Source organism: Bufo bufo, chromosome 9, assembly GCF_905171765.1.
Source record: "Bufo bufo chromosome 9, aBufBuf1.1, whole genome shotgun sequence".
Taxonomy (NCBI): Eukaryota; Metazoa; Chordata; class Amphibia; order Anura; family Bufonidae; genus Bufo; species Bufo bufo.
The window spans coordinates 202357582-202375318 of NC_053397.1; the positions used below are offsets into that span (position 1 = coordinate 202357582).

The window sequence follows — 17737 nt, forward strand, 5'->3', positions numbered from 1 at the left end:
TATATATATATATATATATATAGTGGGGATTCGCTCTGGTACTTAGGATTAGCGGGTGCAGCACAGAGGCAAAGTACAAGTTCTTGGTTCAAAACATCAGTGTTTATTTACACGTGAAAGCAAAACAAAAACACTAGTTGCTTGGTGATCGTTCACACACACGAAAAGTTCATATACAAAGCAGTCACCTTTTCTCCTGGGTGTTACTTCACACCCTGTTGGAAGTTATGCCTTGTCAAGTCCACAGGCAGGCGTTAGGCGGCCTGTTCGCCCTCACAGGCGTCTGAGCCCTCCAGCCTGGCTCAAGCCACAGATCCCAACACAGCCCTCAGATCACAGCACACAGAGCTCCTGAGCTCCACTGTCAGACGGAGGTAATCCTCTCCACCTGGCAGTGCTGGCTGGTTTTTATGCCTGGCAAAACCCGGCCTGGAACATGGGGAGTAGTCACCCACCCAGCACTTTGACTACTCCCAGTAAGAGCCGTCCCGGATCAACTATTACAGCCATGCCAAGTACCAAGGTGTCAAACAGCAACTGCTGCTGACACATAAAAAACGTCTCTTACTCCACCTAGGCCAGGAACCTCGGTGACACATACCCATCATCCACGATGATTCCTTGTACCTTATTACAATATATATATATATTATATCAATCTGCTTGTTACAGTGTTGGTTTTTAGAATTCATGTTGCATAGACTCTTCTTCTATGTGGTATATGTATAAAGAAGGGAGACAACCCCAGAATCAAACTAGATAATCCATTATGGATCTGAGCTTCAGGCCGGATCACATCACTGTTTAGTTTTCCGTTCTTCTGATCTTCTGAAAAAACGTATCCTGTATTTTAAGCATCCGTTATGCTCAGTTATGCACATTTTGCATCTGTTTTAGCCATTTCCATCCGTGATCCTTTATTTTAGATGGAAAAAATTACTTTTTTTTCTGTCTAAAATAACAGATCTGACACAGAAATGGCTAAAATGGATGTAAAATGTGCATAGCTGAGCATAACGGATGCTTAAAATACAGGATCCCGTTTTTTGTTTCTTTTTCTGACGGATGAGAAGAACGGAAAACGAAACGGTCATGTGAACCCGGCCTTAGGTCTCTTTCATACGAGCAATGAAGATTGTGTCAGGATCTGTTCAGTAAAAAACTGATGGTTTTGCACGCAAGTTCAATAGATTTTTTTCTGCGATTGCGTTCACTGTTTCCTTTTTTTTCCATCCGCATGGCATGTGTTTTTCATGTTCGTGTAAAAAAAATATAAAAAATGACAATCTACATCTCCTAGCAACTATCAGGGAAAACCGCATTGCATCTAGAGGCCTTCCGTTTATCACGCAAGCCTCATTCACTTCTATGGAAATAATATAGAACACGTTGCGATTTTTCCTGAATGCAAACATGATGCATGAAAAACATGCACATGTGCATTATTGAAATGAATGGTTCAGGATTCAGTCCGGATGTTACGCATTCACTAAAAGCATCTCATCTGGACGGAAAACCCGCTCACATGAAAGAGCCCTTATTCCCTAGATCAGAAGGGTCTGGTGATTGTTTGTCCTTTGGGCAAATTTTTGCCCCCATGTTTGGTAATAATGGAGTCTGTCTAGTTCTTTCCACCTAGTAAAAATTGTGAGGCAACAAACTTGGTCTGGGCTCCCTCTCTCTAAAGGTGACCATGCGCATTCAATAACTGTCGGTGGGACGGTCATTCAGCCATCAGCTACTTCTCCCGACTCCCTCCCAGCTACACCATACACATTCTGTTCAGCCAATCTTGTATGTGTATTCAATGGGGAGAGAGGAGAAATCCACTGCCATACACTCCTGGCGGTGGCTTATCTTCCAGGAGAACAAAAGGATCGGGCGAAAATATTCACATTGCCCAATCCTTCCCACCCCCAACATAATCTTTTAGTGCTAGACTATTGTAGCCATGACCATGTGAATCCCCTTGGCCAATCAGGTTGGGATCCACCTTAATTTGCATACAGAATATGCTTTAAATTGGTGCTCTGATTGGGAGAGTCAGAGATTGGGGATCTGCATGATGTATGTGGCATCCAGCTGAAAAGGCATTCGGGAGGAGATTTGTGAGGGGGGAGAACATTCTGTTAGTGACTCCCAGCCAGTCAATTTTATTTACCTATATTTCTCCTAAATGTCCTTTTCAGTTGGATGACAGGCACAGTTAATATTAGAAGAGTCACTCCCATTACCGTATAGGAATGATTTTGCTCATAGCAGTTAAAGGAGAAGACCGATTTCTTAGTTCAGTATCATTGAACCATTCTGACTGTAACGACATTTTTTAATGTGCTACTGTACCAATTTACTCTATTTATTGGTGAAGTCACGGAAATAAAACTGTAGGGGGCGGCAAGATTGTATTCCTCTGCTGACTTCTTATTAAACTGCTTCTATAATGTTCCCCATTAGTGTGCGAAATTGGGGCATATTCATCAACCTATTTATAAACCAACCAATGTATATTTTAACAAAAACATATGATGAACAAAATGAGCATTATCTAAAAACTAAAGAGTACTAGGAGGACTGTAAAGTAAAGAATCTGCAGGTTTTATTTAATGTGAAGCTCCATATGACAATATTATGGGGTATATGTTGAATCTACGATTATCTCTTCTTCTCTCTTGACTCTCCTTAGGATAGGCCATCACTATCTGACTACTAGGGGTCCAACCCCCCGCACCTCCACCGATCAGCTGTTTAGTTGTAACTCTGGTGCTGGAAGTCAACACTGAAACTACAGCACTGAAACAAAGGGACCAGCTCCATCCACTGCAAAACGTACGGAGCTATGTAGTTCTGGTGCCAACTTCTGGCACTCGAGCCCCTACAGAACAGCTGATCAAGGGGATGCAGGGTATTGGACCCCTGCCAGTCAGTGATAGATAGACCAACACTTTTAAAGGGAGGGCAACCACTTAAGGCCATGCCAGTATTGTTGATCGAGCATCAATGGAAGTCAATGAGGGAACCCGAGCATTAAATCAAGCACCCTCTGAAGAGGGGATGGTGTCTGGTTCACATGAAAAGGTCAGAAATTGATGGAAACACCACTGAAATGGTTCGGGAACAGCATGGGGAGGATGTCTGGATGCACCTTGGACTCCCAGGTCGCTGCTGGGAACGATGTTGTCCGAGTAGTACGCCACCTTCACAGACTGACAATAATGCGCAAAATAACTAAGATAAAAACGATTTTAGAGGAAAAATTGTGAGGAAACATTTTTTCCTGTATATTTACTTGCATATAAAGTGCAAGTGCTGCCAAAAATTACAAGGAAGAGGCACTCCGATACAACCTGTATATCACATAAAGGAGGGCCTCATTCACATTGTGGTACAATTGTTCAGGTAGTGGGACTCCTACACTCATTAAGCCTATGCAGTAAGTGGAAGGGTTGCCAAAAATTACAAGAAACCGGCACTCCAATACACCCTTTATTACACATAAAGGAGGGCATCATACACACCCTTGAAAAATTTGGATTGATGGCCTGCTGGTGACCCTCAAAACATTAGGAGCAAGGGCCTGCTGGTGACCCTCTAAAACATTAGGGGTGAGGGTCTGCTGCTGAGCTGACCATCTAAAACATTAGGGGTGAGGGTCTGCTACTGAGCTGACTCTCTAAAACATTGGGGGCGAGTGCCTGCTGCTGATATGACCATGGAAAAAATTATGGGCGAGGGCTGAGCTGACCATCTAAAACATTAGCGGTGAGAGTCTGCTGATGAGCTGACTCTCTAAAACATTAGGGGCGAGTGCCTGCCGCTGATCTAACCATCTAAAACATTAGGCACAAGGGCCTGCTGCTGAGCTGACCATGGAAAAAATTATGGGCGAGGGCCTGCTGCTGAGCTAACCATCTAAAACATTAGGGGCGAGGGCAGCTTAATAAGCATGTTGATATGATGGAGGAGGAGGAAGTGTACGAGAAAATGAAGATTGAACAATATACCCTTTTTTGTGGTGGAAGGGGTGCATGGGAATACAGTGTATTCAATACACCATAAAAGCCACATTTAAAGTGCCTTTATGTTCAGCCGCTTTCCTCTGGTGGAGTAGAGAAGTCAGGGGCAATCCAGGCCTTGTTCATTTTTATAACAGTCAACCTGTCAGCATTTTCAGTTGACAGGCGGATGCACTTATCAGTTATTATGCCCCCAGGAGCACCAAATATCCGCTCTGACAAATCGCTGGCGGCAGAGCAGGCCAGCACCTCCAAGGCGTAGAGCGCCACGTGTTTAACTTGGACACCCAATAGTTGTAAGGCACTGAGGGATCATTGAGAACGCTGACACGGTCTGCTACGTACTCCTACACCATCTTTCAAAACTTTTCCCTCCTTGGAACACTAGGCCATGCATCAGGGTGAGGGTGCTGGCGGGGTGTCATGAAACTGTCCTAGGCCTTGGAGAGTGTTGCCCTGCCTCTGTTGGAACTGCTGTGTGTTCCCCTTGTCTCCCACCCTCGGTTGCCCAAGGAACTACGTACTTTGCCGCCAGCGTTGTCAGCTGGAAATTTTTGGAGCAATTTTTCCGAAAGGACCTTTTGGTATTGCACCATTTTGCTCGTCCTCTCCACCACAGGGATGAGAGATGAGAAGTTCTCTTTGTAGCGGGGGTCGAGAAGGGTGAACAACAAGTAATCATTGTTGGCCAAAATGCGTACAACGCGAGGGTCACTGGAAAGGCAGCATAACATAAAGTCAGCCATGTGTGCCAGAGTCCCAACAGACAAGACTTCGCTGTCCTCATCAGGAGGATGACTCTCAATCTCCTCATCCTCTTCCTCCTCTTCTGCCCATCCACGCTAACCAGATGGAATTAACCTGCTAGGGGTACTACCCTCTGTAGCGGAGGCAACCGTCTCCTGCTCCTCCTCCTCCTCTTCATCATCATCCAATTCGCACTAAGAAGACGAAATGAGGGTGGTCTGGCTATCACCCTGTGTGCTGTCTTCCCCCATTTCCACCTCTTTCACATGCAAAGTGTCGTCCTTAATTGTGATCAGCGAACATTTGAGTAGACACAGCAGTGGGATGGTGACGTGGATAATAGGGTTATCGCTGCTCACCATCTGTGTTGATTCCTCAAAGTTTATTAAAACCTCACAGAGGTCAGACATCCATGCCCACTCGTCGCTTGTGAATAGCAGAAGCTGACTGGAAAGGCGACGACCATGTTGCAGCTGGTATTCCACTACTGCTCTCTGCTGCTCACAAAGCCTGGACAACATGTGCAACGTGGTGTTCCAGCGCATGCTCACATCGGAAGACAGTCAGTGAGCTGGAAATTGCAAGCGCTGCCAGACCGGGAGCAGCTGTAGATGACTTTCGGAAAAAGGCACACACGCAGCGCACCTTTACCAGTAGCTTAGGCAAATTGGAGTAGGTTTTGAGAAACCGCTGAACCTCTAAGTTTAACACGTAGGCTAGGCATGGGATGTGTGTGAGCTTGCCGAGCTCCAAAGCCGCCACCAAGTTACGGCCATTATCAGACACAACCATGCCTGGTTGTAGGTTGAGTGGCGAGAGCTGCAGCTCAGTCTGGTCCCTTATACCCTGCCACAGCTCTGCGGCGGTGTGCTGTTTGTCACCTAAGCATATAGGTTTCAGCACGGCCTGTTGCCGCTTCCCCACTTTTTTTTATGAAAGTGCGGATGATAAAAGAATTGTCATTTGCAACCTGTGCCATACCAAAATGAGCAGGGGCGTGAACACTAGCAAACGCACCACCACCAGCATGATCCGCCACATGACATCAAAGCACCCTAATAGGTGGGCCATACGCCTGGGTCCACAATCAGTGTCTGCGGGTCACACCACTGCCTCCTCTTCCCCGGTGTTACGTGCTGGCCAATCCCCTGTCCAAGACGCAGGCCCGGATGCCTCCCGCCCTGCACCTAGACTTTCGCAAGCACCATCAGAAAGCACATCCGTACCCCAGGCCTTTGAACGAAAGCGCAATTACCCAGCCAGCCACCCACAGGCCATAACACTAAATGCGCATCTTTCCAAATTGCTGGCCCTGGAAATGTTGCCATTTAGGCTTGTGGACACTGAGGCTTTCCGAAGCCTGATATTGGCGACCGTCCCTCGTTACTCAGTCCCCAGCCGTCACTATTTTGCCTGGTGTGACGTCCCCACCTGACACCAGCATGTGTCCAGACACAACAATAGTCCTTAAAAGAACATTTGGGTCTCTAACACCAACCCAAGGTTTTCTGTCAATGCCGCTCTGTGATTTTCTTCTAGGGATGATACGCATGATATTATATTCTCTCTTGTTTTGTTTCTTGTTTGGACATATATACCTGACCATCTATTGTATATTTTATTATTTATATATGACCTTCATTTCACTTTCATTATTATATGTACTTATTAGTGATTTCTATTCATATAATTTTTCATAGATCCCTTGACAAAGGCCAGATATATGGCCGAAACGTTGGGACACGTTGTACAAGCCTAATTTGCTATCCGGATGTATCAATTATGTATATTTGTGGTCAGGACCTAAACGAGTGGAAGATGCCCAACCACCACCCCCCTACCTAATTGGCCTGAGGTGTGCCTTGGCCTCACTAGGTCGGTATGCCTGAAAAAGGGGGCATACCCTGAATGTGATGGTTGAATGACTGAATGAAGAATGGGAATGGGTGGGCAGGGGACGTCCGAATGCCGACGTGCTGCCTGGGAGAGCCAGACTGCTTAAGACAGGTACCGGCCCCTCCCACAAATCCAGGCTGCCTGGGAGAGCCAGACTGCTTAAGACAGGTACCGGCCCCTCCCACAAATCCAGGCTAGCCTGCGGCCAGCCTTAACACTTGTGGTCAGGACCTAAACGAGTGGAAGATGCCCAACCACCACCCCCCTACCTAATTGGCCTGAGGTGTGCCTTGGCCTCACTAGGTCGGTATGCCTGAAAAAGGGGGCAAAACCCACCAGTGAGGGAAGGATAGGCCTGAGGTGCTAGGTGCTACTCTGCCAATGTACTGAATGCTTGGACCAGCTCCGCTTGTGGCTCCGGGATATACCGTACAAAGCACCCCGAGCGCCAGCGCCCCAAGTGTTTAATGATATGCACAGGGACTCCATGCTTGGACGCTGCGGATGCCGCACCGATGCGGAAAGAATGCCCCGAGAATTGAGCCGGATTCAATCCTGCACTGGTCAACAGGATGCGAATATGTTTGATGAACTGGCTGGACGTCAGTGGACCAACAGGGAATGGAAGTAATGGGTCGGTGGGGCTGTGAAGACTAAGGGCCAGCAAGAGGTTGTCCAAGACTGTCACTGGACACCATGCGTTTGTGGTCTGGAAGAACTTAACTACATGGCCGGGACCTACCTGCCTTGTTTTGTTGTGAGGCAACTGCAATGAGTTACTGCCCATCCTGACTAAATCTCCCTTGCGGAGAGCCACCGCCCCTTGTCTGGCCTGTGTCACTTCACCTGGTCTTAAAAACCCGTAAAACGCCAAGTACATCGCCGCCTTGATCACCAGGCTGGGAAGGACTCTGAATGGTGAGAATGTGAGAACTTCCGACAGGCTAAGAAACGTGTCCCCCTTAATAGGTCGACGGACCGACTTGACCGTGACCTGGCTCTTTTGAATGCCTCTGAGGATGGCCTTGATCGGGTGAGCTGAAAATATAGAGGGTCTGTCTGGCTCTTGAAGTGCCAAAAGATGCTGCACCCCAGCCAAATATAGCCTAATGGTGTTGTAGGATAAAGCCAATACCGAATGACAATAAGGCACGAAAGCCACCATATACTTGACCTGACCTGTGTCACCTCTAGGATATGCCAACTTAAAGTTCGAAAAAACCACCCACGCTCGGCGGTACGACCGCAACGTACTGGCCGACAAAGACTTGGTAATGAGTGAACTGGCGACCACCATCAGAGAGTCTAATCCAAGACCAGCAGCCGCCAGTCCGGTACCGGGGTGCCCACTGAGTCTGGTTCTGGGTTCTGTAAGAAAAAGCGAGAAAAATCAAAACGAGATAAAGCATCAGCTGCAACGTTGCTGACCCCGTCCAAAAACCGGGCATGAAAATGAAACCCCTGTTCCAGAGCTATCCAGGTCAATCTACGCATGAAAGACATGATAAGTAACGATTTAGATCTGCCCTTGTTAATGATCTCTGCGGTCGCCATGTTGTCAGTGTGGAAAACCACCGTGTGACCCGACCACCTATGCCCCCAGACTATAGCAGCTGAAGGATAGGATAGATCTCGAACAATGCCGACATCTGAGAAAACCCCGGCAACTGTAGCACGTGTGTGGGCCATGAGCCGGCGAACCAAGGTGAGCCAATATGGCCGCGAAACCTACCGAGGCAGCTGCGTCTGAAAATACGTGTGGAGAATCAGAAGTGGCCCTCGGAATAAACGTGGAAATGCCGTTCCACCCACTGAGAAATCTGTCCCACATGAACAGATCTTCTCGGGCGTTAGCATTAAGATGCACTGATGCGTCCAAATCACTGGTCTGTTGTAATAAGACTAGCAATCTTGAAATGAATGATCTACCCTGAGGAATGATCCTCATGGCAAAGTATAACATGCCCAACAGAGACTGCAATTCTCTCTTGGTGCAAACCTGAGACATGAGCAAGGAACGGACACCTGATTTGATTCTGTCGCGTTTGTCTTGTGGCAGACTGGCTGACATGGCACGTGAATCCAGAGAGATCCCCAAGAACGTGACAACCTGCGCAGGCCCTTCTGTTTTGTGTTCGGCCACTGGAATGTTTAACTCCTGAAGACCTGCAAGAGAACCTGCAAGTCAACAGGTGCCTGTGAGGGTTCTTCGATCAACAGAAAATCATCCAGGTAGTGAATGACACTCTGGCAACCCTGTTCCAACAAAATCCATTCCAGTGCCTGTGCTAACCTGTCAAACAGACTGGGGCTGCTCTAGGAACCAAACGTCAACTTGGTGGTGAAATAGTACGAATCTCTCCATTTGATGCCATGCCACTGCCAGAGATATGGGCTAATGGGCAGCAGTTTGAACGCATCAGAGACATCTGCTTTGGACAGCCAAGCCCCCATGCCTGTCTTGAAGAATGACCTGGATAGCCTGGTCTACGGAAGTATACTTCAAGGAAAATTCCTCGGACGGAATCAACGAGTTGAGACTAGGAACGTGGGAAGAATGTGGAGCAGACAAATCATAAATCAAACGAAATTTATTGGAATATTTTCCCTGCACCACCCCCACCGGGCTCACCCTCCAAGTGCAGAAAGGAGGGGACTGGAAAGGACCAATGATGAAACCCTTGTCCAGCTCAACTGCCAAGAGTGAATCCACCAGACCAGCATGTTTAGAAGCCGACTGCAAGTTGGGACATTCATGAGTCTGCTGGGGCAAGGTGATGAGCCCAGTGTGAAACCCCCGTGAAAACCCTTCCACCAGGAATGTACGGAACGGCTGAACCGGATGAAGCCGCAGCAGCTGGTCTAGTGCCTCCACATTCACCCGGCTCAGTCACGCCGGCTTCAATGTGCAGACCGTGACCGGATGTGCCCTAAAACATGTGGCACAGACATGCAGGAGCCTGCACTGGCTGAAGTTGCAGATGGCGTAGACCACTGCAAACAACACAACAAACACCACAAAACAACAAAAAAAAAAAAAAAAAAAAACGAAGAAAGAAAAAGAGAAGAGAAAAAAAAAAAAAACAACCTGTTAACCCTACGACCTGCTGCCCGTAAGCTGACAAACAAGATGACGGAATCTAAGCCCCTCCCCTCCCCCCCCCCCCCCCCAGCAGCGTGAAACGATTGAACGAAAAGCCTTCGAGGCTGACAGGGAGTATGATAGTCGTTTCCACCGACGTATGAAGCGAGCCCGAGTTTGTGTGAATCTGTGACGTGGTAGATTAATTAAAAACGAATACTGCGGGCTAAAGAACCTACAGACGTGGTAGGTGATGTATGTAAGTATAGGATTTGTGGAAAACAGATCGTATGACGTATGAGACTAGTCTACGAGATGAAACGGGGTGTGTATGTCGTGCGAGCGTGTAGCTGTATTGGCGGATGTACCTATGCTAGAGGTGTATGGATGAAGCTTGGTGGATAAAGGTTTTTTTTTTTTTTTTCTTTATTTGAACAACCCACTTTTTTTTTTTTTTTTTACTTTATTTAACAATCCACTTGTACCCTTTTTTTTTTTTTTTTGTCAAACTGCCTGATGTGCGAACTATGTGTCTAAGGTATGTATGTAGTGTATGATGAGTGTCAAACATGTGCACAAGCAGCAACCTTGTAAGTAATCAACTCAGTAATGGCACCAGGACCCAGCTGACGGAATCTAAGCCCCTCCCCTTCCCCCCCCCCCCCCCAGCAGCGTGAAACGATTGAACGAAAAGCCTTCGAGGCTGACAGGGAGTATGATAGTCGTTTCCACTGACGTATGAAGCGAGCCCGAGTTTGTGTGAATCTGTGACGTGGCAGATTAATTAAAAACGAATACTGCGGGCTAAAGAACCTACAGACGTGGTAGGTGATGTATGTAAGTATAGGATTTGTGGAAAACAGACCGTATGACGTATGACACTAGTCTACGAGATGAAACGGGGTGTGTATGTCGTGCGAGCGTGTAGCTGTATTGGCGGATGTACCTATGCTAGAGGTGTATGGATGAAGCTTTGTGGATAAAGGTTTTTTTTTTTTTTTTTTTTTTTTTTTTCTTTATTTGAACAACCCCCTTTTTTTTTTTTTTTTTTTTTTACTTTATTTAACAATCCACTTGTACCCTTTTTTTTTTTTTTTTTTTCGTCAAACTGTCTGATGTGCGAACTATGTGTCTAAGGTATGTATGTAGTGTATGATGAGTGTCAAACATGTGCACAAGCAGCAACCTTGTAAGTAATCAACTCAGTAATGGCACCAGGACCCAGCTGCCAGAGTTTAACCTGCTGAGCCCAGATGACTCGCAGCCCCTGTATGAACTTAGATACAGGTTATGCTGAGACAGGCAATGAGCTCCAACTATGTGACAATGCTGCCCATTGGTGCCAAAACTTGAATTGCATGTGCCTGAACGCAGTGAGGAGAAGCGATCCTCCGGCACACTTCCCCCTCTCTACACACCCTCCTACCCTCCTCCACGTTGCCACGCTCCCCAAACAAAGCAGTTATCATGGAAAACGACCTGAACAGCTTGCAGACTGAAGTGAAAGGTACACCCGGCTTCTCTGAGATCCGACTCGTGCAGGACGCTTGCTGATGACGTCACACCCGGAAGTAGCAGACGTCCGAATGCCGACGTGCTGCCTGGGAGAGCCAGACTGCTTAAGACAGGTACCGGCCCCTCCCACAAATCCAGGCTGCCTGGGAGAGCCAGACTGCTTAAGACAGGTACCGGCCCCTCCCACAAATCCAGGCTAGCCTGCGGCCAGCCTTAACACATACATGAAGTTATGAAATGATGTAAAACATCAATGAATTAATTAAAGTGCATCAAATCTAATCTGGTGTGCCACGAATTTCTTTACTCTAACACCAACCCTGCCTAACAAAAAAAAATTCTATTCAATTCCCTACACTATCTGTCCCTTCTACAGCACAGCTCTCCCTGACTAAGACTGGCCGAACTACGTGTCATCGGGTGCTTTATAGCACCCGATGACGTATTCCGGCCAGCCAATCACTGTAATGCCAGTAACCAACATGGCTACGGCATTACAGTGAGTGGCAGTACTTACCTGCACGTTTATTGGCTGCAGAGACTCGAGCATCGTGCTCGAGCACACGCGGTGTTCGGCCGAGCATGCTCGCTCAACACTAATAAGGAGGAATTTATCATAGACGGGCATTTTACATTTGGGTGAAGGAGCGGAACTGCAAAACATTATGAAAATTAAGCTATTTTAATTGACAACTAGCCAGAAGTAGCAATGCAATACAGCAGAATTTATTTTGGGTGAAGGTGCAGTGACTCGGTGGTTCACTGCTAAATGGGTTAAATTGTACTTTATGCATTTTTGTTTCACAAAGGCTTTGTAAGGGGAGTAGAGGGTTAATTTTCTGGCCCCTTAGAGACACTCAGTGGGTGTTGGCTTATCTCATCCCTTTGGGAGCCAGGAGTTGTAGCTGGAGTATGTAGCCAGCAGTGGGTGTGTGAGCAGCTGAAGTGTGTAGCTGCTGTCTGAGGGAGAAACAGCAGGCAGGGATCCATCAGCCATGTTAACCAGTTATAAAAGTGACTCTAAGACCAGCCAGTCTCTAGGAAAAAAGAAGCATTGAACTTTACAGAAGGTTGAGAGCCATTACAAAAGGGACAGTGCATGAACAAAACATCAGGGAAACTGTTTGGCTGTGGACTTCACTGCATTTGGTTGGGGAGAAGTCTCAGGTACCCTGTTAAAAGACTACACCCCTCAGTTGGGCAATGTAGTGCCATATTGAGAGTGATAATTTATTATGAGAGAAAATGTGCAACCTTTTGTTAAACTGGGAGGGTTGCTGGGATTAACTGGAATGAGAGGTAGGTGCTCATTGTATGGCCTATATACCTATATACAGTCATACTGTCACGACTACAGGGGAGGGGAGGGACACAGAACTATGCCTCAATGCTAGGGAGAGGAAAAAGTTCACCTCCTAGGAAGCCCCTAAACCTGGCTCTGACTCATATCAGTATGTATAGACCCCGAAAGGTGGGAAAATACATACGCCATAACCTAGACCCCAGGAGCCCTGAAATGTACTCGGTAGTGGCAGGGAATGAGACTACTGGTTCCTTCTCAGGTGAACGAACCAGCATCTCCCTGATGCCTAGTAACTACAAGAACAGGGGAACAACTAAATACAAAGAGCAGTACAACTTATCCTATAGAAAATGGATGAGCAGGAACACAGGTAAGGTCCACACACCAACTCTTCCAAATCCAAGCAGAGAATATCAACCGCATGGTATGAAGTGTGATACCAAACGAAGTAGGGAAAGCAGTAATGACCATGAGCTGTACCTGGCAAGAGGTGTGGTCATTACCAAACCACAACACTGAGAATAAAGAGACTGTCAGTTAACCTCACGTGCAGTCAGTCTCTCCGATCTTCTAATCTCTGTCACAGAAGGTACCGTGACACATACTGTTTGGAAAACTATGTACAGTATGCAACCTGGAAAGTCTGAACTTAGTTTTGTAACTGCCTGTGTGTGTCATCTTCCAATATTGCCTTAGTGAAGTACAGTGGACTTGTTACTCCAAATCCGGCCTCCTCATTTGCCTTGCATTGCCAACCTGCACTGCTGCATCAATGCCCCTTTAGCCAGTGCCTTGCACTTCCACACCCACTTACACCAAGGCATCCCACCAAGGGGAGTCCCAAAGTGAGGACTGCTACTGTGACCACTACTACTGGTGCTACTTCTATCATTGCCACTACCATTGTCACATTCCTCTCCCTCTCCTCTCCTGGGCTCGCTGCAGAGTCGCGAAACTGCACGACATTTAAAAAACGAGACAATTTTAATGGAAACCTGGCCAGAAGATGACAGAACAGAATGAAATTTTGAGCTGGCCAGAAGTTGTATTGATACAAAAAATTGTGAAGGACAGCTCACCCAGCCTTGTAATCATCCTTTCCACATCTTCAGGTGCATGGAGCAAATGCAGGGCCAGTCACCTGCTAAGGTCCAGAAAATAAAGTGCAAGGTCCCAGCACCAGTCCAGCATAAAACTTCCAATATTAAAGCATGGGAGATGAAAAAAGAATAAGCAAGACCTACGCGTTTCAAGTGAACACCACACTCTTTATCATGCCATGATTACGAGTGGAGTTTCCACTCGAAACGCATAGGTCTTGCTTATGCTTTTACTTTTTTCATCTTCCAGATATAGAAATATCCTACTGAAGGTGCTGGGAATATGCCTATAAAATACTTATGAAATGTAGAAGCTTTTTTTTTTTTTTTTTTTTTTTAAAAAGGATCTTTGTACAGGCAATGCAGAAATGTTATGTTTGCAGTACATTCCACTTTCTAGCAGGTCCCCTCACTGTAAAACACCCATTTTTTTCCCTACTGATAAAACACAACTTTTCTATCCATTGATTCAATCTATGTAGCTAATATATATTCTTTACATTCACTGCACTATTCCAGCAACATCCTGATATGTCTGGATGGTGTATTTAATGTACAGGTATAAATCCTCTATTCATTGCATATTAATAATGACCATGGGCAGTGGTGTACATAGAAAAGTAAGGGCCCCATAGCAAGGATCAAACCAGGCCCCCACACAGGACAGAAGGGTTTCCGCCTAAACCCTGTTTCAATAACCCTTGGGTCATTTTTTCCACTGCCTCATTTGCTAAATGTTGTTTCTTTAGAGGGTAGATTCCTGACTAGTGTTGAGCGAACTTCTGTTTTAAGTTCGGCGTCTAAAGTTCGGCTTCCGGTTAGCGGAGAATCCCGATATGGATTCCGAATTCCGTTGTGGTCCGTGGTAGCGGAATCAATAATTGGCCATTATTGATTCCGCTACCACGGACCACAACGGAATTCGGAATCCATATCGGGATTCTCCGCTAACCGGAAGCCGAACTTTAGACGCCGAACTTAAAACAGAAGTTCGCTCAACACTAGTCCTGACCAAGTTTACACCCCCAGTAGAAGAGGAGATGATCCCAACTGGGCCCCCTCTTGCCCTGGGCCCCATAGCAGTCGCATGGTCGTTACACTACTGACCATTGGATAAACAGGAACTGACCTAAAGTGACAAAGTGTTAAAATATGGCAAAGTACTACATTTACTATTGCTCTTATTGGGAAACATATCTGATGGATTATTTCATATCTTTCTCCAACAGAAGACCAGTTTGGAGTTTTACATAGACATTCACGCCCATTCCACCATGATGAATGGATTCATGTATGGGAATATATTTGAGCAAGAAGAGCTGTTCCAGAGACAAGCCGTTTTTCCTAAGCTGCTCTGTCGAAATGCGGAGGACTTCTCTTTTGTAAGTATTGTACTAATGCTAGGTATGTCAAGCAGTCAACACAGGGGCCCAGTAGGTAAGGGGGCCAATCGGCAACTCATCGTTTTCCACGGTTTATTAGAGTACATGTCAGTGCTAATGAATTTCATATAGATCTAAATTAGGGGCGTACACAGTCTCATAGAGCCCTCCATCTCACCCACTTTGTCTAATTCTTTATGTTGGAAATAATGGAACAGTTGCTTCGTCAATATGGCGCCCATTCTGACCACCATATTTCTCTATCTATTTACAACAGACCACTGGCATAGATGCATTGATAAATCCTACGTTTCCCTTCTCACAGTATATTACAAAACTGCCTGCAGCCACCACTAGGGGGAGCTCAGTGCTTAGGAATGTATACAGTTACCATTGATTTTAAAGGGAACTGTAAATAATCTCATGGCACTAAGTTCCCCCTAGTGGCAACTGATGGAAAATGCAGTTAAACTATGTTGGGAATAGGAAAGGCAGGGCACCGTCAAGCCCCTTATTCCCCATAGCAGTTGCATGGTCTGCTTCTATGGTAGGTACACCAATGATAACAATTATTAAGGGATTGATACATATATGGTGATGATAAGCTAAGTGTCATGAATTGCAGTGACAGGACAAAAGCTAAATATACACAGTCTTTCTTGTATGAACTGAGAAGGACATTTTCTGTCATCATAAAGTGAATGAAAGAAGCGCCTGACATCAAGGACGCCACCATAGACAACGTGTACATCTCCATACAGAGTATTCATGTTTTTTTCAAAGTTAGTTTTCTTTTGTCATTCATCTCAGGATGTGTTGAACAAAAAAAAAATATAATAGACATAGATTTAAAACAAATCATTATGGCTACCGGCAGTCACAACTAGGGGGAGCCCAAGAGCTTACTGCATAAGGTTTCCTTGAACTCAATAATAATAAGACTATATGCATTAAGCTCCCTCTAGTGGCTGCTGCAGGCAATGCATATGTTATGTTTAAAATGTATATCTCTGTAGAGGATTTGGAGCTCTGTATCAGAGAAAAACAAAGTTTTGACTGCTATAAAGATGAATTCAAAAATAACCAGCAAAAAATGTTGTACCTAATATTGTCATGTTAAAGGGGTTTGCCAGGAGTACAATGTTGATTATATTTAGGGATGAAACATCCTAAATCGATTCACATAAAACTTAGTTCCAATACTGTACAGGGCAGGAGCTCCGTACAGTATTTGAATGTATTGGCTCCGATGAACAGAAGTTATTGCTTCGTGAAATCTCGCGAGACTTTGTGTAATAACTTCATAAATTAATTTGTACTGTAAAAAAAACTATTCCCGAACTCGGGTTCAGTTCTGAGTGGTACATTGGAACCGAACCCAAGTTCGGGAAATGGTTTTTTACAATACAAATTTATTTGTGAAGTTATTACCCGAAGTCTCACGAGACTCTGCGAAGCAATAACTTCGGCTCGTCGGAGCCAATACATTCTAATACTGTACGGAGCTCCTGCCCCATTCAGTATTGGAACTAAGTTTTATGCGAATCGACTTCGGATGTTTCATCCGAAGTCGATTCGCTCATCCCTTATTATATTGGTCATCAATATCAGATTATTATGGGTCTGTGAGCGCTAAGGCCAATTCCTAGACCAGTGCAGTCACATTCACTGCACACCTGGCTTAGACACAGTTCAGTGCATGGGCCTGGGCTGCAATGCCAAGCACAGCCACTATACAATGAACGGCGCTGTGCTTGGTATACCAGGAGGAGGCCACATTGCCTTCAAATAGCCGATCGATGGCAGTTCCTGGAGTCAAACACCTACCAATCAAATATTTATGGCCTATTCTGAGGATAGATCTTCAATACTGTACTCCCGGAAAACCCCTTGAATGAAGTATGGAGATTCACTTTAAGGATTACAGTATCAATTTTAATTCTAGCAATATATCAATAAAGAGCCATTATCATGTCTTGATCTTTGGCATATGGATCTATCTAGTGAGGACCATTTGGGGTCTCGGGGGAGGATGCCAGACGTTGGATTTTAGGAATTGCCGCTGTTTTCTTTTTTTATTATTATTGTTTCTCAAAACTTTGATGAAATAATGAGAGAAAAATCGTGAAGGTCATTGTGACCTAAAATAAGCAGAGTCTGCAAACTTCAGGAGACATAATAAAAAAGAGCCATTTGCCTGATGGAAAGTAATAGAAGTGTTCTCATCAATGAGGCAGGCATACAGTAAATGGTTTTATTTCACTGTTTTCAGTATTACAAAGTCTTACTGCCTTCTACACAGAGCCAGTGGAACAGCAATAATACTGTAATTATAGGGCCTCTTTAACGCACCCATTTTGCTGATTACATTTCTTTCCTATGTACAGGAGCGATATTGGTCCTATTGCGGGACCTCGGCCAATTTCCATTTTATTTTCTTCACGTTATAAACACTATTATTTTTATTGACTATTGCAGGGGAAATTCACCTGGTCTTCTAAGCTAAGGAAAATAAATGTCTTTGATGATCTCTTAAGGAAATAGATTCCCAGTTGATGTACAACTGGTAACCGTTATAGACCCAGTGAACCCTCAGGGTGAAGCTACATGTAGCAACTGAAAAACACAACATTTTACGGCAAGTTTGCAATACTTTGCTGTGTGTGTGTTTCTGGTTGCGCATTTGTACAGCATGCCCA

General features: G+C 45.4%; 1 protein-coding gene across 1 annotated transcript in view; it reads left to right on the top strand.

Moving 5' to 3' along the window:
* Positions 1-17737, top strand: part of AGBL4 (AGBL carboxypeptidase 4) — a 1824141-nt gene that overhangs the window by 1577026 nt on the left and 229378 nt on the right. Inside the window, exon 10 of the mRNA XM_040408812.1 lies at positions 14886-15038. Coding sequence (XP_040264746.1) covers positions 14886-15038 — 153 coding nt within the window. The remainder of the gene's footprint in view (positions 1-14885; positions 15039-17737) is intronic.